The sequence below is a fragment of the Ictalurus furcatus genome, unplaced genomic scaffold, assembly GCF_023375685.1.
Source record: "Ictalurus furcatus strain D&B unplaced genomic scaffold, Billie_1.0 scf3, whole genome shotgun sequence".
NCBI lineage: Eukaryota > Metazoa > Chordata > Actinopteri > Siluriformes > Ictaluridae > Ictalurus > Ictalurus furcatus.
The window spans coordinates 1,561,873-1,585,912 of NW_026521052.1; the positions used below are offsets into that span (position 1 = coordinate 1,561,873).

At 39.9% G+C, this 24,040-nt stretch overlaps 2 protein-coding genes and 1 long non-coding RNA gene across 8 annotated transcripts in view; all 3 read right to left on the reverse strand.

Moving 5' to 3' along the window:
• Nucleotides 1–2,576: 2,576 nt before the first annotated feature.
• LOC128604834 (carabin-like) lies at nucleotides 2,577–5,144 on the reverse strand. The gene is made up of 5 exons (XM_053619908.1): nucleotides 5,057–5,144; nucleotides 4,877–4,880; nucleotides 4,738–4,780; nucleotides 3,676–4,134; nucleotides 2,577–3,391 (listed from the first exon to the last, which is right to left on the reverse strand). Exons 1-5 carry the CDS (start codon nucleotides 5,142–5,144, stop codon nucleotides 3,203–3,205), a joined length of 783 nt encoding a protein of 260 aa, XP_053475883.1. The 3' UTR covers nucleotides 2,577–3,202.
• A 9,703-nt stretch (nucleotides 5,145–14,847) lies between these two features.
• Nucleotides 14,848–21,620, reverse strand: LOC128604817 (uncharacterized). Of its 2 annotated transcripts, XR_008385317.1 has the most exons (5): nucleotides 21,483–21,620; nucleotides 18,228–18,290; nucleotides 17,130–17,434; nucleotides 15,359–15,561; nucleotides 14,848–15,242 (listed from the first exon to the last, which is right to left on the reverse strand). It is a non-coding gene; the product is annotated as an uncharacterized LOC128604817 (long non-coding RNA). The 2 variants fall into 2 exon arrangements; XR_008385316.1 differs by having other exon boundaries at nucleotides 14,848–15,561.
• A 974-nt stretch (nucleotides 21,621–22,594) lies between these two features.
• The window catches only part of LOC128604776 (NACHT, LRR and PYD domains-containing protein 3-like), a 10,729-nt gene continuing 9,283 nt past the window's right edge, over nucleotides 22,595–24,040 (reverse strand). For all 5 annotated transcript variants that reach the window (XM_053619871.1, XM_053619874.1, XM_053619875.1 and 2 more), the window contains 2 exons: nucleotides 22,863–23,039; nucleotides 22,595–22,735 (listed from right to left, as the gene is read on the reverse strand). In XM_053619871.1, coding sequence (XP_053475846.1) covers nucleotides 22,699–22,735; nucleotides 22,863–23,039 — 214 coding nt within the window. In that variant the 3' untranslated portion in view covers nucleotides 22,595–22,698. The remainder of the gene's footprint in view (nucleotides 22,736–22,862; nucleotides 23,040–24,040) is intronic.

Consider the following 24,040-nt stretch of genomic DNA (forward strand, 5'->3'; position numbering starts at 1 on the left):
AGACGATCCCGCTGGATCTGTACCGCGCATGCGTTCACATTTTACCGACGCATGCGCAAACAGCATCAGGATCCAGGATTGTAACATAAGACACTGCAACATGACCTTTTTTCAACCCCTTTTAATTAAATCTAAAAAAAAAAGATTAAATAATAATTAAACAAAAGTATGTTATTATAAATAGCATGGTAGAGTATGATGGACTACAATTACATTTATACAATATAATAACATACAATTCCCTGTGTAGGTTGTTGCCATAGAAACGATAAAGTATTAGAGCATGTTCTGGAGAATTCGAAGGCGGTGTGGTATAAAGTGAATCAGCAATAAAGTTCTCAGCTTGAGTTGTTTTGTTTGCGTGTAAAGTATACAGACAGTAGATATTTCATTGAGATTATGTTAATGAAAAGGCTGTGCCTATTGCATAGGATTGTTGTGATTGTCGTGCAGCTCTTGTAAGATGTGGTAAGGAAATTTGTGAAATACAAACACAAAGAAGTGGTGGTTGCTTCGGATTAAGAAGAAAAAAACCTGCCAAATTAATACGAGTGTAATATAAACAAATGTTTGTGATGCCTGTGAATCTGTAGGTAGTTTCCCTTCTGAAGACTGGAGCGAGTAAACACTCCTCAGGCACTGCAGAGTTTTTGTGGAGTGTGTGTACATTTTTGGAAAGTGTGCCCTCTAGTAGCTCACGGGTTTCTCCCTTTCTCAGATTGTTTGCAGTTACTCCGGTGTAAACTATAACACGTTAAAGACTTAACGATCCTTGCTATTCAGTAGACGTGTGCCAATAATCAATTCCTCAACGTATCACACTGTTTAACACGCACAATAAAAAATAATTAAAAAATCATCAATACTCCTGCTTTCAGTTCAGAAAGAGGCTGTCTCCACAGCAGCGGTGGAAGATTACGGCAAAAAGATATCACGTGTGTGTGTGTGTGTGTGTGTGTGTGTGTGTGTGATAAAATTATTACCTAACTTGGAATAAAAATAAGTTGGAATGAACTGAATGTAGCAATACTTGGCCTAGCATTAGTGCCATGTTTACATATCTGATTATTAAACTATGATTTAAGACTTTTGGCACTTCCAAAATGAAATTAAAAATCCAGGCATGTAAAAAAAAAAAAACCACTGGTATAAAATAGCTCAAATAAAAACATAGTGTATAGTCAATTAATTTAAAAACAAAACCACGATCTGACTGGCTCAAAATTATGAAACAAACATCACTTATTATGAAATTCACAGTTGTGCCTAGTTTTAGTTGCTCCCTAACGACACCATACCGACTTAAAATTGGCTAAATTCATTCAAATAACGAGAAGATATTATTATAATCGCCTATTACCTAGGCAGCATTTTTAAATTTGTTTTTCAAGCTGAGCTTCTAAGTAATTTTCACATTTGTAAAGTTAAGGAAAAAGTCCACAATGTCACATGTCAATCCTACTAAATAGATTTTTAAAGTTTTGTGCTGTTCGATATAATGTACCATATACATTAGCGATATGAAAGCTGAATATTCGCACACGCCCACTGTGCAGTTCTAACCAATCCCATTAATGTACAAACATAAAATGGTTAAAATGACCTCACATGAGCCAAATGAGAGAGTAACAGAAACACAGACAGCAGACTCAAAGGAAGGGCCTCAAATGTAAAGCCTTGAACTCAGAGCCTCAGACGGACCACCCCCACACCTCAGACGTGCACAGCCACACACGTAGATCCTCAGACGCAGAGCCACAGATGTACAGTCCTAGACAAACAGCCTCAGAGGGAGATCCTCAGATGTACAGCCACAGATGTACAGCTTCGGATATACAGCCTCAGATGCAGAGACTCGGACATAGAACCTCAGAGGTAGAGCCACAGATGCAGAGCTTTCAGAGGTAGAGCCTCAGATGAGCAGCCTCAGATGTAAAAACCTCAGAACCTCACATTCTGCTCTGGATTTGAGAGTTAAGAGTTGGTCCTACAGTAGCGTGACTCTCCACTTCCCATCAGATTTAGGGACACGCATGTCAAAGTTCCAGTAATGTATTTTGTTTGGTCCCATAAGGCGAGTCAGAGTGTAAATCTACGTTACTGAAGTACACTAGTGACTGTAACTCGTCTGATGCTAGGCACAATTCGTTAGCCGTTCTCTACACCATCCATTAATGGAAAGGAAAACTGATTAGACCATTAGGGTTCATTAGGGGGGTGGAGCATTCTCAGCACCGCAGTGACACTAAGATGGCAGCGTGTGAGGTGCTGAGGATACAGTATTTTTCTGGGATTTTCTCTGACTCTCCACTGACGCTTAACTGACCTCTCGGAGTTTCTTCCTGTAGAGAATAAGGAAATACAAGTTTGCAAATTTGCCTCTGGGGTGAATTGCCTCTGTGGTGAATTGTGTAAATTTGATCTGAAGACAAATCATTTGTTTAAGAGTGATTAAATGCGTAAATTGTCACAGGTTAAGAACCAACATGGGTTATGCAAAAACCAAACCCCTGCTCTAACTCAAATTAGCTTCTGAATGTAAAAATAATGTAAATATTTCTCCGCTTCCTGTTCCTCCTAGCCACCAGGTGGCGACAGTGAGCGAGTTACAGGTACGTGTCCTCTGAGCTGTTAATGCTCGGTCTGGAGTTGCGCAGCGTGTTGTTTTTGTACTCGGGAGCAGCAGGCGAGTCGTGGGTGGCAGGTGCTTTGTGCATAAGCAGAGGGCTTGAGTCTGTAGATGGATCCAAAATGGTGGCTGAGTTTTCTGTATTATTAGGGAGCTCATCATGGTCAGGTTCTCTGGATTGGACAGGAGGACATTTCAGCAGGTGAGAACGCCACGCTGAAGGTGATCCGTGTACAGGAGCAGTTAGGAGGGATAGATGTTGCAGAGGGATAGATTCCGCCGGTTTCTTATCGATGGAGGAATTCGAGTACGATGCACGAGTCGCTCTGTAGAAGTGCTCGTCTCTTTGACCTGATTTTCCTGCATTGTAGGGAGCCGTGGTGGATGTGATGGTGGATTTGGAAGTACAAGATTTAGATTTTCCTGGTTCAGAAGCTGTAAGTCCAATATCTGACTAGGTTTAGACTCGCCAGGTAGCACGTAGGGGTTAGTAATGAGGGCTTGGTTTTTCTTCAGGCTCCCTCTCTTCTTCCTGAGGTTCGGCTCGGACTTTTCCTCAGGGATCGATGGGTACTAGACCATAATGGTGGGTTTCTGGCAGAGATCTTGGTGTGTATGAGGCTTGGTGGCCATGATGGCGCGAGCACTGTGCATTCTCTGAGGGAGTTTGGGGCCGGGCTCACCGCGCTTCTTCTTCCAACGCTTCAGCTGTGTGCGTTGCTCACGTTCCATGTCCTGTGCCGATACCTGCAACTCCAGAACCTACAGCAAAAATCAACAGTCACAAAAACGTACTGGAATAGAATGTCATTCTACTGTACTTAATGTGTTAGAATGGGCTTCATTACACCGTCATGTAAAAGACGATGATAAATATTTATGAACGCTAATTTTGTGGCAATACGAAGGTGATGATGGATAAAACATGCTTGATCACCATGGCATGGACTCGCATAGTTACAGTAATGACAGGAAATGTTACAGTAGTGAGAGACCCATCATCATCATCATCCTCATCCTCCTCCTTCTTCTTTCTGTTGTGTTACCTGGAGCACTAAGAAGCCCTCCCGCATGTATCTGGGCTCAATCGCTCTGAGGACCTCCATGGTCTCGTACTGACCCGGACAGGCCTTATCCCGAGTACCCAGCATGGACGTCAACAACACCAAGCCCACACGGAATATCATTTTCACTCCTACACAAAGAAAGAAAGAGAGAGAGAATATACATTTCAACAGGAACGACTCAACACAGAAAGAGAAGAAGGACAAGTGTGTGCCCATGAAGGGCGCCAATACTTTTGAGAGCCGGCCGCGCAGGGCGCCAATACATTTGAGGGCCGACGCGAAGGGTGCCAATAGTTTTGAGAGCCGGCCGCGTAGGGCGCCAATAGTTTTGAGAGCCGGCCGCGTAGGGCGCCAATAGTTTTGAGAGCCGGACGCTAAGGGCGCCGATAGATTTGAGAGCTGAACGCGTAGGGCGCCGATAGATTTGAGAGCCGGCCGCTAAGGGCGGCAATAGATTTGAGAGACGGCCGCGTAGGGCGCCAATAGATTTGAGAGCCGGCTGCGTAGGGCGCCAATAGATTTGAAAGCCGGCCGCGTAGGGCGCCAATAGATTTGAAAGCCGGCCGCGTAGGGCGCCAATAGATTTGAGAGCCGGCCGCGTAGGGCGCCAATAGATTTGAGAGCCGGACACATAGGGCACCAGTACTTTTGAGAGGCGGAGATCTAAAAATAGTAGTGATACACAAGCTTGGTTGCAGTCGTGTTTATTAAGGAAAGCTACAAGGTTACAGATGTGAGGTTCTGACCTTTACGGTACAGTGAGGATGAGCAGAACATCTATACAGCATGGAACTGTGAATAGACTCAGTGTCTGTGGACTCATGTACACACAGTTTGGTGAGATTATGCTACAGGAACAGTCAAAATACACCATGGCCTTGAATGTTTTGGCCCTGTCGTAAACACTAAACAATCACAACTACTCTGTTGAGAGCGAGAAATGACCTCACAGAGTGGTGCGTGTTGACGTCCATTTTATATAGTTACTGTTTCTGATAGAAAATCGATCTCCCTCGCGCTCTCTCAATACTGCATTGTAACAGTGTGGGACAGAGACCCAAACAGCAAGGTGAAAATGATCTCTCTGCAAAACATGCGTAAAAGTCGTTTAAACAGATTACACAGGGTCTCTTTTTCCTGCAAGGGGTATGTCAACTTCCGACCACAACTATATACCCACCCAGCTACCAACACGCACACACACACGCGTGCACACACACACACGCGCGCACACACACTAATTCAGCCACTTAAAAACAGCAAGGACTTTTATAAACAATTAAAAATAGACTATAATATGAACATTTTAACAAATTAATAAATAGCGCAAAAAACACACCAGTTAAAACACTGTAAATACCCTCCTTTATCAAAAGTCTGCTCTTGCGCCCACACTCTCGCTCTGATGCCAGCTGGAGCCACCTCTTCATGGTCCCCTCGACCTCCATCTCTGGCATCTACAAACCCTCTGTCTCTGAAGTTTTATTTTAACTTAGGCTGGAAAGATTGTTTCCATGACATTCTGAGGGCTGAAAAGTGCTTCTTCTAACAAGAGACCCCTGTAATTGTAAGGATATATTCCACAACCCCCCTACAGGCCATGAGACAATAATCATTCTAGTTAAAGGATATGAAACAGACCAGCCTTATAGCATACACACATCACCTATTGATGATGTGAAAAGATCTAGGGAGAGGTTTCAGACAGCACTAGACTGCTCAGTGAGGCGATATAACAGCTGCACTGCTGCCACCTAGTGGATACTAATGTCCACCACCTCATTTAAAATGTCAATAAACTATCATTTGTACGTTTATAATTACATAAACTGTTCACATACTACTGAACATAAGTATTAGTACTTAGTGTGTATGTAGTCTACTATAACTGTACCATACATTTCTGTCTAAAAAAAACATTCAGAGTACACTCCACTTTGCCCACTTTTTAGTGGATTTTAGGATTATGTTCTTAAAACAGCTTTGCCTTTCATTAATAATAATAATAATAATAAATAAATAAATAAATAAATAAATAAGCTTGTTTTTAAGCATGACACTTCCAAATTCACTCTGTTTAAATAATTACTTTAAATAGAAAACGTATTTTCCCTGTACTTTAGAGACATTGTACTGTTCGTGAAGAACAAACACGATCTCATGATGGAAATCATCAACTTTTGCGTTGAGATTATACTGGGGGGAAATCCTATATAAGGATTTTTTTTATATAAAAAAAAATTAACGTTTTGTGTGTGTAATTTAATTATTTACAGCCAAAGCCTCCAAGAAAATACATCCTAAAGAGGTATGTGGTGCAGACAGAGAAGAAGCGCTATGATCGTCCAAACAAAAGTGAATTGAAAAAAACAGATCGTGTTGGAAGGTAAGCTTTTTGGACAAACGCCACCAATATGCTCATGTCTGTAAGTGTTTTGACCATATATTGGTCATATCTTTAAAAAGTCCTTTTCCTCTCACTCAGGTATTTCTTCTACCAGAAGGAGTGGGGGAGGTTTCATTTCCCTGGAGAGAAACGTAAAAAGCTACACTCGTCCCCCCAGGTACCGTTACTCTTTTTGTTTCTTAGAGTGTCATGTGACTAATACACTTGTTTTTTCAATCTTCACGAAAAATTTGCATACTAGCCTCCGCCTGTAAGTTACATCCAGATGATTCATATTTGTATGAAGGAATTTTTTTTTTTTTTTTTAAATCGCATGCATTTTTATAAAAATTACGTTTTGTGTGTGTAATTTAATTATTTACAGCCAAAGCCTCTGAGAAAATACGTCCCAAACACGTATGTGGTGCCGACAGAGAAGTGATATGATTTAACATGGGAAATCCGACATGACTTGACAAACGGCATCATTCCTGCAAAAATAACCTACATGAAACATGACATAAGCAAATGACTTTAACGTCCATGTCACATGAACTTTTAAGATTTTTATCTAATAATGCAGGTAGGCTGCACGATTATGGCCAAAATGATAATCACGATTATTTTGATCAATATTGAGATTTCGATTATTTATCACGATTATTGATTGATTTTAGGGACAACATATTTTTATTGCACTTTCACATTTAAATGAACAGACCGCTGCTTTCACCTCCATGTTGTGCTACATTCCTGATCATTTACAAATCTTTAACAGTGTTTACAGGAGGAGAGACGCAATACAATTTCTTTTAGGAGCACTTGTGCTCCTAATTACAAAAATTTAGGAGCACAGTTGAAGTTTAGGGATTTTTTCTTTTTAAAAAATTTTTTCTTTTCTTTTTTTTTATTTTAGAGATGGTAACATTAATGTGCCACAATATAAGTAAATATAAGTAGGCATGAGAAGACTTGAGCTTGTCAGTTATGACAGAATTTAGGAACATAGTGTGAGCCATGACACATTAATTTACCTTCTGATAAACTAAATCTAATATTTTCAGTTCATTTTACAGACTGTATGCACAAAACAACCGTTAACCTGTTTACCTTGTAAACAAATACAATAAACCTCAATGTTCAGTGTTTGAAGTCTGCGCCTCTTAAATATATTTAAAGCTGCACTATTAGACATTTCCACTGTCATGGTTCTGGGCTGGAGTCAGTTCTCGAACCGCTCTGTGTGTATTGTGTAGATATCTGAATAATCTCATAGGATGTGATTGGGTGAGTTCATTTACCCGTCAGATGCAAAGCGCTTTAGTTTAATGGTGTTCATTACTGATGCTCCGATCAGGATATTTACAGCTGAAACCGGTCCAGATACCAATCTTTTCTTGTTTAAGCTTTAAATCAGGAGGTCATAAACAGTTAAATGTTATCTCTCTGCTCATGGTCACTGTTAACTGAAATAAAATAATAGCAATGAGAAATACTGTTGGTTAATTGATAAATAAACAAACATAAAATATTTATTTTTAAATATCTTAAACAATAAAGAGTCCTAATTAAAAGTAGACTAACACACAAATGATCCATATTAGGTAAAAGGCTAACAGCTTTCTAAGGAAATAGCGAACCAAGATTAATGTCAAACAGGATAGCTCAACACACACACTTTTATTTCACATTACTTAAAAGGAATTTATGTGTTATTTACCATAATTATGAACACAAGTTGTTAAGTTGACAATCATTTTAAAATTCCGTTGCTCCATTTAGATTTTCTCCAGTAGAATACAGCCTTTTAAACCAGGAAAAATTACTAATTTTAAGTCGTATAACATTCGTAATAACTAAAAAAACGGTGTAATTACCTGTCTTTCCTCCCCACAAGGGAGTTTTAGGAAACCATCAGCTTTTAAACGTCTGTAGGTACTGTATTTGTCTGTGTTTGAGCGCCATCTGGAGGACAGATGCCATTTTGAATTGAAACTCATGCCATCTTCTAATTGTCAAAGAGGAAAATGTAGCGCCGATGTTCATCTCACTACCCAAACTGAACTAGTATTCTTCCACTGAAAATAGTACCGTGTCTTATGTTGAAAATTTTTTATTGTATTTTTATTTGACTTTTGTTTTTTAAATATCAGTCCATATAATATGAAATAGTATATATAATTTACATTTTAAAATAAACGTGTGCGCGGGTTGATACAGCGCGAGGGAGGTTTTTTCAAACTGCGCTTTCCTCAGGAGTATACAGTCACAGTAAGGATGTTTAAGCAAAATTTGATATTTATTTTTATAGTTCTGTTTAGAATTGTGTTCTTGTTTTTAAACTAATGCTAGTTAAATCGTTTGTAATAAGTAACGAGCAAATGCCAGCTGGTTTTAGTCAGATAATTAGCCTTATCTAAATTATAATAATCGAATTGTTCAACAAGTTTTGTACATGAAAAAAGAATTAAAAGTGCTTTGAGTATGGAAATTCTATGAATTACATTAAAAAAAAACCCTTTTGGTCGTAAATGCCTCGTTTTTTTGTCCCCCACCATGCTTAGCATGACGGTTACACATAATGTTTTTTTTTTTGTCTTAAGACACACAAAATTTGTATTCAATCTTCTTAATGTATTCCCAAGACGAGCTTAACTCTGCTTTATGCAAAAAAAAAACCAAAAGTGTTTAATCGACACGTTTTTGTTAACAAGAAAAAGCGCTAACCGTCACTGCACGAGGCAGTCAGCGCTGTGTGGTGCGTGCTTATGTTTGACCTTCACAAATTGGGACAAGTTTGCATTCATTGTTGTTATTTTAGTGTATATATATATTCATAGATATACTTGTGTGTTCACTTATAGTTTTGTGGAAAAAAAAATTAACTGGACCATGTCCGGATGTCGATCCAGATCCAGATCCCGTGCGCAAGGACCGCCTCCGCAAGAACCACCTGCGCAGGACCCGATCAAGCAACTCCTCAATGACGCCACTGTTTTGTTAGGGTAACGTCTGAACTTATTCACTCTTATTCTCTGTCTCTCTGCGCGTTCATTGCGCACCTGTTTGACTGACTGTGTTTAACGTGCAGCGCAGCACAAACAGTAAGACAACTAACTCAAGCACGCTTAGCTGTGCTGAATGCTCCAGCAGATCCAGCAGCTGGCCAAGATTAGAGCGGAGGGAGCCAAAGTGACTCTTGAGCAGAATGTACTACACTGAAATACTTCAAGCTGCTTTCACACCTTACCAGCCCCTGCCCGGTCAGAGTAACTCTTCTGCACTGTAGCTTTGTAAATAGATGTTGTTTTAGTTTGAGACTACATGGCACCTTGGAAGTGTTTCCAAAGTCCACAAAGAACACTTGTACACACACACACACAAACATGTGTACACTCAATGTGCAGTTTTCCTGTAACCACTCCATTCTCCATCACGGAGGCGCTTTAGTAGGTGTTCGTGTGTGTGTGTGTGTGTGTGTACAGATGTTACCTCCACATTACTCCCCATGACATGCAGTATTTTGGCTCTGTAGTAGTTCCCAGGTTTGGTGTGAGTTTCAGAGAAAGGGGCGAGACACAGAAGATTTGGATAAAGTGAGACAGGAAGTGGGCAGAGCGCCCGTGTATTAACGGCCACTGTCAGCCACCTCTGTTTCTCCAGACTTGCCGCGTGAGCCTGGAAACCCCAGAAATGCCCGACTTTGATGACCTACACACACAAATCCTGTTAGTGCACACACACACACACACACACACACACACAGACACACATGAGCCACTGCTTTTTTTTATTTGTGCACTGAAAGTGAAAGAGGCGGAACAGACACCTCAGTGATATTGACGATAAAGACAGGGTTAGACGGAAGATTCTCAATGGAGCTGCTCAGAACCCCGACAGGGCTCACTGACTGATTCTGAATATCCACATTCACCCTGAGAGAGGGACACACACACAGTGAGTGAGAGAGACACAGAGAGAGAGACCTGTAACAGAACAGCACTAATGTACAGAACATCATCTAAACATCACACTGTCTAGGGGATGTGGTCACATGACTACTCTCACTTAAAATGTAACTATGACTCATCTGATGATGCTCGCTGCAGTGTGTGTGTGTGTGTACCGTGTACATCTGAGGTGTGAGATACACTACCCCCCTGCCCAAGTCTCCACCTCTCCAGCGGGTTAAACGTTGAGATGGAGAGGAAGTCTCTGCTGCGCGAGGAGGAGAGACAGAGAGACCTCTGGGAGAACGCCAGAACCTCTCATTGACGAGCGGTAGAACTCTACATAGGCCCTGATACACACAGACCCGCAATACATATTTATAGAAAATCACAATTAAACACACACACACACACACACACACACAGTGGTGTCACACACACCTGGAGCTGTCAAAGGAGATGGATTTGATTTAACCACAGTGTCTGAAGAGAGACTGGAGCTGTTTATAGTAGAGGAATGCAAATGGAGGGAGATTACACACCTGAGAGAGAGAGAGGGAGAGAGAGAATTATTATTATTATTATTATTATTATTATTATTATTATTAATCCCCTAGTTAAATGGAAGCTGACTGAATACCACTACGGTGGTCCTGGGGTCGTTTCCATAGAGCTCCTTGGAGGCGAGCTCCTCGTCCACAGTTCCCTGGAGGAAGCAGTTCAGATAAAATGCGCCTGCAATCGCCACCTGAACAACGGAAACATCACTGATACTTAATAATTATTATTATTTATTTTCTGCAGGAGTAAGTTACACTTCTTGGACTTTGTCGACATGGTGAAAATTTTAAACTCTGCATTTGCAATTTTACTTTGGATGCTTGTGCTTCTAAGGCTGCGAATTATGACTAATATTTATATTTACTGTATATCGGGGTGCCCACACTTTTTTGACTTGCGAGCTACTTTTAACATGACCAGTCAAAGAGATCTACCTACACTAAAAATGCGAAACATATTTATATATACACTGCGTATACTTATATATATATACACACACACACACACACACACACACACACACTATATGTTCATGTACCTTGCATAACTGAATGAACCCTTATGGGACGCTACAATTCAGTACATTTTTGGTCATTACCTTACTCTGACGACGTGCACTGAATAGAATCAGCCAGGGTTGCATAGTCCAGACAGTAGCTGCTGGTAGCCAGCCTCAAGCAGGCCTCCAAATGATGATCAGTCATTGTGGAACGGTATTTGGACTTAATGATCTTCATGAGGGAAAAGGCTGACTCACATAAATAAGTAGAGCCAAATAATGCAGTCAAGGAGGTGGCACATTTCCTCATGTTTGGGTACTTTTCCCCTGTGAGTAAGTTCCAAAACTGTCCATGAGCCCTGGACTTCAGCTGAATGTCAGTCTGTAGTTTCAAAAAATCTCATCCTCCGCTTCAGACGAGTTCAGGTGAAACAGCGTTGCAATTTTCGATGCGAGTGAATCAACCTCAACATTGTCCCTAAACGGGTAGCACATGAATGTGGCGAATGGCTCCAGTAAAGCAAAGTCTTGAAAGCGTCTGTCAAACTCTGACCGACAGCTGTCAATCTGCTCCGTGTAGCGTGCAATGTTAAATTGCGCACAAGCCTTCCGCTGCGTCTCCAGATCTGACACGAGGTTTTGGAAGTTCCCAAAAACATGGCGCTGCAGCTTTGAGAACAGAAGTTGCATTTTCCATTTAAAGGCATTAACTGCCTTTAATTTTTGTCTTTTCCTTGCAGCTCCAAATTAAGTTGGTCAGATCGGTTAAAAATGCTCGGTTAAAAAAAGTCCAGCAACCACTGATCATCATTGAGTTGGGTGTATTCTGCATGTTTAACAGCAAAAAGAAACTCGCTTATCTCCGGACAGAGCTCTCAAAATCTCTGCAGGAATTTACCCCTACTAAGCCATCTCACGTCAGTGTGTAGCAGGAGCTGATTGGTCGCAGTCTGCCTTCTCCAGATGTGCACGGAACAGCCGTCTTTGAAGTGATCTAGCACGTATAGAACAGGCGATCTTTGTTGCCACATTCATGATCTCTTTCATGTTTAGCATTCTTGCACATAAGGCTTGTTGGTGTATTATGCAGTGGTAGTTAAGGAAGTCAGGGAAAGCATCGTCTTCCCTGCACTTGGCAATGAATCCATTTGCGCCGCCAACCATTGACTGATATCAATTTGCACACTGGGAGCTGGGTTTTGTCAATGAAGTCTTTAAAAGACTGAAAAATGTCCTCTCCCTGCGATTTCGCTCGCTAGCCTTTAGCACTGGCGCGCTTGATCGCACACGCGTGGTGAGAGAAAAGACGGGATCTCAGACTGGCTGCCCTGTACGTCAACTAACATCTTTTTTTTTAATGGCGATCTACCTTGGGTACCGCTGCTGTATATATTTTGACCTGAAGAAAAAAGCCTCTTTATACACATATGCTGTTAAACTACACCTGTTCTACTCGTGTGTGTGTGTGTGTGTGTGTGTGTGGTACCTGCACTATGAATTTCTGTGTGTGCGCGCTGGTGTAGTCAGAGGAAGTTTCGCTGATGTGCATGTTGAATTGTGACACTCGATTCTTCAGATCCTCAAACAACTCGGCCACCTGTAACACACACACACCAGAAATGATAGTTAGGGATCTGTGTCAAGAAGTGTGTGTATAGATGTGTGCGAGTTAGTGAGTGAGAGAGAGTCGTAACCTCTCGTATCCGTTTGATCTGAATGCAGTTCTCTTTGCCCCACTCCAGCTCATCCTAAAAAACACACACACACACATCAGTACCACTTCATTTATTTCTATAATCCAACACGTTATAATTCAACATAACTGTCACGTTCTCCTGCCTCCCATACGCCGTGTACCGGTTTAATCTATTTCCTTATTTGGTCAGTGCTTCCTGTTCTTATTACGATGTCCTCTCTCTGACTGGTTCCTATTTCTTAAATTGTGCACTCTATCTGTACACTACACACTTGACCATCTAACACCTGGATATTTGAAGAGCATACAAACAAACAAACAAACAAACAAACACACACACACACACACACACCCTGCGTGAAGTTGCCCCCCCACCAACACAAAACATCGGCAGAATAGTTTGTGCTGGTTTGTGCCGTAAAAATTTTCGTTTGTGCTGCTTCAGTTCTGGAGATATTAAAAGAATATTTATAGGTCATTCTGGGGTCACTCAAATCCCCCACATGCTCCAAATTCACCCCAAATGGTCTCAATAATAATAATAATAATAATAATAATAATAATAATAATAATAATTCAAAAGAAGACTACAGCGCCTAAACCCACACTGCGCATGCGCGAAGCCGGATGACTCAGCCATTAAACTAGTAAAAGAGCTCTAATTAGCCAGTGAAGCTAAATGTCGTTCAGCCACGTCCACTTATAAAAGTAAATCATGCAGTATTCTCAGACTGGGCAGTTACTGACAGTGAATTCATCGTTTTAAATAGAATCAAAAATAACATCGACCTATTTGTTAATCTCATTTCGATTAGCTTGCTCATTAATTACACTGCACATGCGTGGACAGGGCTGCCTCTTCAAAAGCTAGCACCGCTATCATATTTGTATAATATTAACATTAATATTGAACCAGAGGAGTGAATAAAAAAAGTTATAAAATGTTATTTCTCACTTCTTCTCCGTGCGGGTGTGAGTTATCTTTGGTCGGTTCCCCGGTGATTCGGTCATTAGTGAACCGAGCTCCGAGAGTGAATCACTGCGCCGTCACCGCCTGCTTCATACTGATACACCTGAAACACAGGTGTTAACACCGTTAACTACACACATACACACAATACAGCACAAAACAGAACGGGTTCGGTTACACACAACCGAATAAACTCACTTTATTTTGGGTCCAAACGGGCCAGAACTAACACAAACACCGCTTTCAGCTCCTCGCGGTGACGTCACCAACGTAACGGACGTTGACGTAAATTTGAATCTATGAGGAGAAAATAAAGGAAAATAAAATAAACCCAAATATTATTTCATAAAAAGCTTCATTATTCTCTTCTTCTTAAACACGATAGAGGATAAGATATACAAATACATAAAAAAACAGCTTTATCATTATTTTAAATCAAATCCACTTTAAAAGTGCTCCTTTCTAATTACATTTTAATTAAAAATATACTTCATCTTACTCTTGTTTAATTAAATTTTTTTAATTAATATTTAATTCATCGATGATTGTAGACGTGTTGAGGTTTCACGTTCTTTGTGCTTTATTATCATAAATATACACTTTGTTTAAACTTTTGAGTTTGGACACAAAATGTAAACATTCCTCATGAATCCAGAACATTCATTTGTTTATTATTTAGAAAGTAATAATTAAACAGGTGAATAAAATGATCAGATTAATCACTTGCAACATTTAGGATATGAATTTCTTGTATTAAGTGAGGTTTTTAATTATACACAGATATAAATATATTTTATTTATTTGTAGTTTTCATATTTGACTCAGTACATTACACTACATTTATTTAATCAACTATTTATCAAGTTTTTTTTTTAAAAAAATATTTAACTGAATGATTGTTCAAGATCAATAAAAATCTTCAAATAATCTATCAACACCATCAATACATCTAATCAGTAAATTAAAAATCTACATTTATTCAGCTGATCTATTGACTGGTTTACTGAAAGTTTTACAGCTTCGGCAGGTAAAGAAGCCGTGGCTTTAATCTGATCTTCTGATTTCTAATGATGATTAAATGACAAAATACAGAATTAAAGAATATCTTTATTTAAATTCAAAATCATGAATAAAAATATTTAAAAATATGGACTACATGTCATTTCTACAAGTGTTCATACAGACAGAAAGACCAGAGATGAAACGGATTTAACAGATACAGGACAATTAGGACAAGGAAAGTGAGAAAGAAGAGAATGATCATTTATTTATTTAAAAAATAATAATAAAATTACAACTGTGTTCAAGATCACAGCAAAAAGACAGTAGAGGAAACAAAGGAAAAAAATATTTCACATTTCCTGTTTAAATTCAACAGTAAAATCACATGAACTGAAGACATCGTGACTTTTTGAAACCGGTCGTTACATTTTTGAGTCAAACGGAGCAGGTAGTGATGAAGAAGCTGCCTCGAAAGATCATTTCTGTTCCTCGAAGAATAAAAAAAAAAAAAAAACATTAACTCCTAACTGTATGAAAAATAAACTTTATGTACATTTTATGTCTAATTACAGTGAACCTGACGGAGAGTGAAGCTGACAGAGGCGAAGTGTTCACGCTACAGCAAATTTCACTGGTTGACGCTTAACTCGCTCACTTAGGAGGTGCGTTTCTCTGTTCCGGGATATTCCTAGCACTGTGTGTGAAAGCTCCTGAGATGTCCAGCATGGAGACGTGTGTGTATGTTGATGTGTACACAGTACCAATGGTCAGGATGTACTCGTGTCAGAGTTTCTCGTTCTCCTGAAAAACACACGTGCGCGTGCACACACACACACACACACACACACACACACAGTGGAATTGTAAAGCAAAACATTGGAATATATATCTTAATCACATCTCATAGTCCTTTTATAGAGTCTGAATCAGTTTGACTGATTCATTTCGAGTTGATTCAGAGTCGAATCACTTTCTAGTGAGAATCAAATACTCATCTCAGTCTAGTTCGTTTGGAAGTGTGCGACTCTCACTAGAAAATTATTTGACTCCGAATCGTCTCGAAACGAATCAAACCGATTCAGACTGGACAAATGGACTAATAGAAGGGAAAGAGCAACAGGAAAGAGGACAGCCTTCCTGCTGAAAGCAAACCGGATCAGAACCTTACATTAGATTGTTTTCTATATTTTTATTTTAAATCAGTTGTGTTGTTTTTCTTCTTTCTGCACTCGATTGAGGAAACACAGCAATGATAAATAAATAAATAAATTTATCTGTCCAGCTTCCTCCTCTTCGTCCCCCAGAATGACGTGTGGGTGACGGATTGACGGATTTAAAAAAAGATGTCTGGGCAAACTGTGACCTCCTCGAGTTAAAAGTGAGCATCCAAGGAAATTTAATGTGTTAACTGCACAACATTCTGCAGTCACACAGCACCAGAAAAAATATGTACATCTACTGTACGTTAACACACAAAACAAGCTTTTGAGTATTAGTTACCCTGTCTTACTGTACAAGGCACCTGCAAATAATAAAGCAAGTAATTAAAAGTTCATCTATCATTTCACTTCCACTAATCAGTCTTTTGACCAGTCTAAAAATAAAAAGACTAAAAAGAAACTCAGACTTAGCAAGAAGAACTAAAGATATGTGGATGATGAGGTCTCAGTTCCACCGCTGATTCAACAGGCAGCTTCAACAGCCCCGGATCTTCTCCTTTAAAGCTTGGAGAAGGGCACGTCTTTCGGACTCCACAACAGGCCTTCAGCACAGGTTACTCTACTTCCTGAACAAGTGCGGACCCGGATACAAGTTGTGTTCACATTCATGGGACAATTCACATTCACAGTTCCAGTGTAACCGAACTCGACCACCTTCTACAGGTAGTCTCGGGTTCGGTACCGCAGTGCACTTCCCAGTCCACATTACGACGGTCACATTACCAACTTTTCATGCAAACTGCTCTGTTTTGGACTAAACTTCCAGTGTGAAAGCCCACTAGAACAGCTACACTGCAGAATTTTTCTGTCTAAAAATGAACAAATTTCAGGTTTTGTAGCTCTTCTTTGATAAATGACAAGATGGTAATATCATAAAATAGTCCACTTTGTATTAAAACCAGACATCTGATGCTCACTGTGGTTTATTTAATCTTCAACAAACTGCAAATGTAAATAATTGTTCAGAGTGTGCCCCCTTGTGGTCAACTCTTTCATAGGGGCTTGTACAAGTCAGAACAATCAGCCCATTCTTATCTTCTCATCACTTACTATCTCTATATATGATCATATGGACAAAAATAACTTGTTTACAGATCTTGGTGTAAACATGTAAGCAAACAATGTATGGCAAGTTAATGTTCCTCATACCTTCACCTGAAACCAGGCATCCTGTGTGCACAGACGAATATCACAGACTGTGATTAGATCCACTCCTGCGAAAGAAGAAATCAGATCCACAAAAAAAACTGTTAGTAATTCAGTCTCCTGCAGCTAAAAGCCCCAGTAAAAGATAACTCTCTGATGGTTAAAGCTTTGCAGGAAAGTGACACCACAACTCTGGAAAGTTCCATCCATATTGTTTGCTGAGTGTATGAGATGATGGTACTTAACACTCCCAACAGACCTGCTCCCACACACACACCATGCACTGCCATCACCACGGGCTTTGGACACTGCAGACACATCAAACACAAAGTTCAGTTTATATACCACAATGTATTACTCTAATAGGTTATTGATTGTACAAATACTACATGCATGTAGAACCCCTACATGCTTTGTGTTTAATTTATGTAAGGAATAAACATGCGGTTATAGGAAAACAGTCAACGATCCAATGAAGTGGAGTGACCGTTACCACCCTAAGGTAGAACTGCACATTCTGAAGTGTTTTATTCCCCTTATACCACAGCAAGTTGTCAACAAGTGCATTTCTTTATTAATTAAAGAAGAACATGTCATACACATTAATCTATTTTAAAGGCTGACCGATAGTGGATCTTACAGATGCTGATAACCAAGTCGGGTAGCACCTACTAATAACCGATTACTACTGAATGAAAATATAACACCCAGTGGAAAAATTAAGTTTACTTTATTACAAAAATAAACAGTACTTACCATACCATGAAAATGTACTGAAATAAACATATATACACTAATTATATATATATATATATATATATATATATATAAACCAATACAGTTTGCAGAGTGGGCAGCTCCCATTGTTCCAGTCAGGAAACTGATGGTTCTATCCCAATTTGTAGGGATTATAAATTCGCAGTAAATCCAGCTCTAGTGTGGAGCAGTATCCAATTCCCAAGGTAGAAGATTTATTTGCTCAGTCGGCAGGAGGAAAAATTCTCCAAACTGGACATGACCCATGCGCATCAGAAGATAGTGCTGAACAAAAACTCCAATAAGTACGTTACAATCAACATGCACAAGGGATTATGTACTTACAACAGGCCACCATTTAGAGTTGCTTCAAGTCCAGCAATCTTCCAGCACACAATAGAAGGGATTCTGCAAGACATCACACGCGTCACAGTTTATCTGGATGACATTTTAGTCTCAGGGGCTAATGAACATCTGCAGAACTTGGATGAGGTACTGAGTAGGATAGAAAAGAGTGGACTGAGACAAAAAAGGAGCAAGTGCGAGTTCATGGGAGAAGTAGAGGTATTTTTAGGTCACAAAATTAATGCCATAGGATTACAGTCGAAAGACAGGTCCTATATTATGTTTGAGGAAGCTGGTATTGTAGCCGTGAAATCAGCTAACATTATGCTCCATGTAATGTTTGCGATATCCAGTTATTTGTTAAACGCTAACGCATTGCAATGTTATAAACTACCCCCTAATGGACCACCATGCATCTCCATTCAGCCCGTGTCCTGTCAGCAACATGTAGCCTCATGTCACTAATAATTATTCACATGTTCATGCTTTTAATAAATCTTTTTATCCTGCCACCGTATCAGTGAATTTAAACTAATGCTTGCATTCAGAGTATAAGGGGTGTGTGTGCGTTTAGGAGTGCACCTTAGCACTTATTAGTCATGGTCAGAGTGTTTGAACTAAAATATCCCTCTCTCTCTCTCTGCCAGTATCAGCCAGAGGAGGATGTCCTCCAGGAGTTTTTAATTTAATAATTTTTTTTAATTCTCTCTCTTTTTTTAAAAAAAATAAAAACCACACCATGGTACTGAGCATCGTGTACTTTTGGTGGTATCGGTACTGACGACTAGATTTTTGGTATCGTGACATCCCTAATATGTAAGGAAATAGGATGAACTCTGCATACAGGGATGCTTTGTGTGATGGGGGACTCGCGTAGTGATTCCACATCCGCGGCGTGCGGCTCTTCTAAGACATCTACACGAAACCCATCCGGGAATTACCAGGATGAAAGGCCTGGTGCGTAGCTATATGTGGTTGCCACACTTGGATGCAGAGGTGGAAGCATTGGTCAAATCGTGTGCAGTCTGTCAGGAAAACAGAAACGCTCCGGCAAACGCGCCACTGCACGCGTGAGAGTTGCCAGAGCAACCGTGGAGAAGGATTCACATTGATTACGGTGCACCGTGGATGGGTAGAATGTTCTTGATCATGGTAGAGGCATTCTCAAAATGGACAGAGGCTTATCTGTTAAACAAGTCTACATCCACAGTTACCATTCAGTGCTTAAGACAAACCTTTAGCCAACACAGGATACCAGAAGTAGTGATGTCAGACCATAGCAGTTTCTTTGTTTTTTACCAGTGCTGAATTCCAAGAGTTTATGGAAAGAAACGGAATTAAACACAAGCACAGCATTGGATATCAAATATCAACAGATATTAAATAAAAACCTGACTGCCTCTGTCAGAAAGATTAAAATGGGCCATGGTTGGATCTTCCAGCAGGACAGTGATCCAAAACATACATCAAAATCAACACAAAAACGGTTTACTGACCACAAAACCATCAAGTCATTTAACACTAATGAGCAGTATTAAAAATATTAACATGGATATCTGAGTCTGATAATAAAATTAACTTCTACTTGCAGTCAAATTTTGTAGTGTTTAGGACATTTAACACCCTTCCGTCCAAAAGAAACCAAAAGGGGGTACAAACTTTTACACTCCACTGTATTTGGTTGAAATTGCGCTTATAGAACAACTGAACAGCAACGTTTCCATACAGGTTTTAGTGAAAAGTTTAACAATAGCAACTTGACTTGAAATGGATGATGTTTCATTAGCGTGGCCTGTGCCCAAAGTGTTAGTAACGAGGCCGCGTTGCTGGTCACGCGCCGGTGTAGACGCGCTGATACAGAGTGCAGCGCGAGTAAGATCTGTAATGTCTAATTCAAACATTATGATCAAAAGTAAAATCATGTCTAAAGACACCGAGGAACAGAAACCACAAGGTGCAGTGAAAGTGAGTTTTTATTATTCATACAAAAAATAATGCTATCTATCTAACTCTATTTATAAATGTTTATATATTTATCTTATTTAGTTAGTTTACATTTATATTATATATAAGTACTTATGCATTATTTTTTTTGTGGATTCACAAAAAGCACCGAATTAAACTACAGTCCTAAATTTTATATATGTGTGTGTGTGTGTGTGTGTGTGTATATGTATGTATTGGGTTCTTTTCTGTTTTGGACAAACATTTGCGTAAAGTTTTAGTCTGAATTTATATTTGTAACACTCAGTTTGTGGATTTTATTTTAAATAAACAAAAAAAGGCACTGAAAGTTTGCCCCGCCCCCATCAGATTAATCGAAAAAATAATCGACCAATTAATTGATTGTGAAAATAATCGTTAGTTGCAGCTCTAATAATAAGCTGCATCATGAAATTGATTTTTTAACAAAAGAAATCTTGATTATTTTCAAAAATAGAGTTGTGTTTGAGAAGAAGAATGGAGTGTAATATAGTGTGAATCATAAAAATTCTATTTCATTTCTATTTGTTTACAGAAAGGCTTCAGCAATGAAAGCAGCATTTTGCTGTAGTTGTTAAGGGGCCGTTTACACCACAACGTTTTCAAATAAAAACCGAAAACTTTTGACGCGGTTTGGCTGTTCGTTTCCATGACGACGGCGTTTCGGGGCCTGAAAACTTTGGAAAACGGGTTTCAAAGGGCAAGTTTTTGAAAACGATGCCGTTATCATCTCCGGTAAATCATGTAAATTATTATCCAGAAAAACCACAGCTCCTCCGTTTACTTGTATTTGTTTACAGCGCGGTCTTTCCCTCATCAATATGGCGGACATGTTGACGTGAATGCTTACGTGCGCATGCGCGTAGTATTTCTTTACAAAGTCACCTCGCCAGCTACACACACACACACACACACACATTTTGTCCTTTTGTGTTTATTTCTTGAGAAATAGAAGCTCGAAGTTTAGCAGTTCATACATTAAAAACATTATATTTCTGTAAAGTTATTTTAGCTGATAAATGACTTAGCCACTTTTACACTCACTGTTGTTTATTTTAGTTGCTATAAGCAGGGAGCAAACAATGGATTTTAGGATAAAGTAAGGTTATACTTAAATAGTGCCGCTAAAACAGAATAACAAATCTCTCCTCATGAGTTAAATAGTGCACTACATAGGGTGTAGACTGTCATTATTTCATCCCTAATGTAGTGCACTTAAACCGGAAATGACATCAATTTGGGATTCGGCCACACAGCTTCCGTTTAACTTACCTCGGGTTTAAAAACAGAACGGAGTTTTAATTCCTCAAACACAGACAAAATAACCAGCTTTTACTTTTAAACTGGATCAAATCTAACTGTAGAACTGTCAGAAATAACTTAATCTGGAGATGATTAGTTCGGTGTAATAACTCAACTGCTCAGGAGATACCCGCTGCAGCTTTTTCTTCTTCTGTGATTTCTACTGGTCGGAGACGCAGCTGTTAGGCGCGTTACCGCCACCGCGTGGACTGGAGGATATAGTTCCAGGTTGGAGGAAGTCTATCCTAACAAACTTACACCAATAATTTCCACTCATGGTTTTATTAGATCCTATTTATTATTCCAGTGGAGTTTATGACTTCATGAATGCCAGCAGTGAGTCGTTCACTGTGTCTTACCCAGATATACTGAGTGAAATACTGAGTCACCACAACCTCAATCTCTAAATGTTTAACAGCACCAAAGCTTTCAATTCTGGTGACTTTGGGAGTATTTACTTATTTATATGATCATATAATGTAACAAACATTAACATAAGCATGTGCTGCACAACATTTCATTAGTTTAATTTTACATTTTAATTTAATGTAAAGCGCTTTGCTAAATTTTGCTACGTAAAATTTTTTAGGTATTAAAACTGGTTACTGTTTGATTGATGACAAACTCCATATTTTTATACCTTGGAGCTCTGTGTTACCATGGTAATTTATAAACAATTACTAACAACATTACCTTCATCAATGCAAGTTTACATTTTATTTGATACTTGGCCATTGTTACGTCCTCAGTTGTATTTCTGTTTGTACTATGTTCCATTCGTGTGTCTATGTCGGGGGAGGGATGGGTGTCTTGTCTCCTCCTCTTTTAAGCCCAGTCCACTGCAGTGCGTCATGTTCCTGCTTGCCATTGGACGATCACATCTCGTACACGCCTGCTCCCGCCTCGTGCTTTGGGATGAGTTGGCTGTACATTTCCGGACGTGTACTTAAGCCTCGTCAGTCTCCATCCCCGGGGCAGATCGGTGCCGTTGCTTTGTACAGCAGATATTTGGTTACGTGTGTCGATTTCTCCTGTGTACGACCTTCTGCCTGTTCTTGACTTTGTTTCTGCTCTGCCCCTTTAAGTTTAATGATTCAGCTCCCAAACTGCTGGAAATGTGGGACGGGTTCTAACTCTTCACCAAGACTGCTTTATCCTGGAGAAGAGGTTTGAGGTGAGACTCCTGTCATACGCCAGTCCTGGTGAGTTTATTACCCTTAATGCTGTAAGACAGAGAAGAACATCAGTGTAAACACACAACATCAGCATAAACACACACACACACACACACACACACACATTATTCAGTATGATACAGTAGAGTAAAGAGACAGTAAGTCAGTAACTCACTGTAGTGTCTCCAGGTTACAGTGTGGATCCTTCAGTAGATCAGAGAGCAGCTTCACTCCTGATTCTCCTGGATTATTATCGTTCAGATCCAGTTCTCTCAGGTGTGATGAGGAGTTTGACCTCAGAGCAGAAGCCAGAGCAGCACAACCTTCATCTGTAATCCTGCAGTCACGCATCCTGCAAGAAAGAAAACCTTCTCACACTTAACACACTCAGTTTTAGCTCTGAAAACATCAACTACACAAAATCTTTATATACACAACATTTACTCTCATCTCACACACACAACAATGACAATATCACATCACTACAATTACAATCACCACAGAGGGAAACTGTGTGTGTGTGTGTGTGTGTGAGAGAGTGTGTGTGTACCTCAGTGTCTCCACTGTACAGTGTGTGTGTACCTCAGTGTCTCCACTGTACAGTGTGTGTGTGTATGTATGAGTGAGTGAGTGTGTGTGTGAGTGTGTGAGAGAGAGTGTGTGTGTGTGTGTGAGAGAGTGTGTGTGTACCTCAGTGTCTCCACTGTACAGTGTGTGTGTGTGTGTGTGTGTGTGTGTGTGTGTGTACCTCAGTATCTCCAGTGTACAGTGTGTGTGTGTGTGTGTGTGTGTGTGTGTGTGTGTGTACCTCAGTATCTCCAGTGTACAGTGTGTGTGTGTGTGTGTACCTCAGTATCTCCAGTGTACAGTGTGTGTGTGTGTGTGTGTACCTCAGTATCTCCAGTGTACAGTGTGTGTGTGTGTGTACCTCAGTATCTCCAGTGTACAGTGTGTGTGTGTGTACCTCAGTATCTCCAGTGTACAGTGTGTGTGTGTGTGTGTGTGTGTGTGTGTGTGTGTACCTCAGTATCTCCAGTGTACAGTGTGTGTGTGTACCTCAGTATCTCCAGTGTACAGTGTGTGTGTGTGTGTGTGTGTGTGTGTGTGTGTGTGTGTGTACCTCAGTATCTCCAGTGTACAGTGTGTGTGTGTACCTCAGTATCTCCAGTGTACAGTGTGTGTGTGTGTGTGTGTACCTCAGTATCTCCAGTGTACAGTGTGTGTGTGTGTACCTCAGTATCTCCAGTGTACAGTGTGTGTGAGTGTGTGTACCTCAGTATCTCCAGTGTACAGTGTGTGAGTGTGTGTGTGTGTGAGTGTGTGTGAGTGTACCTCAGTATCTCCAGTGTACAG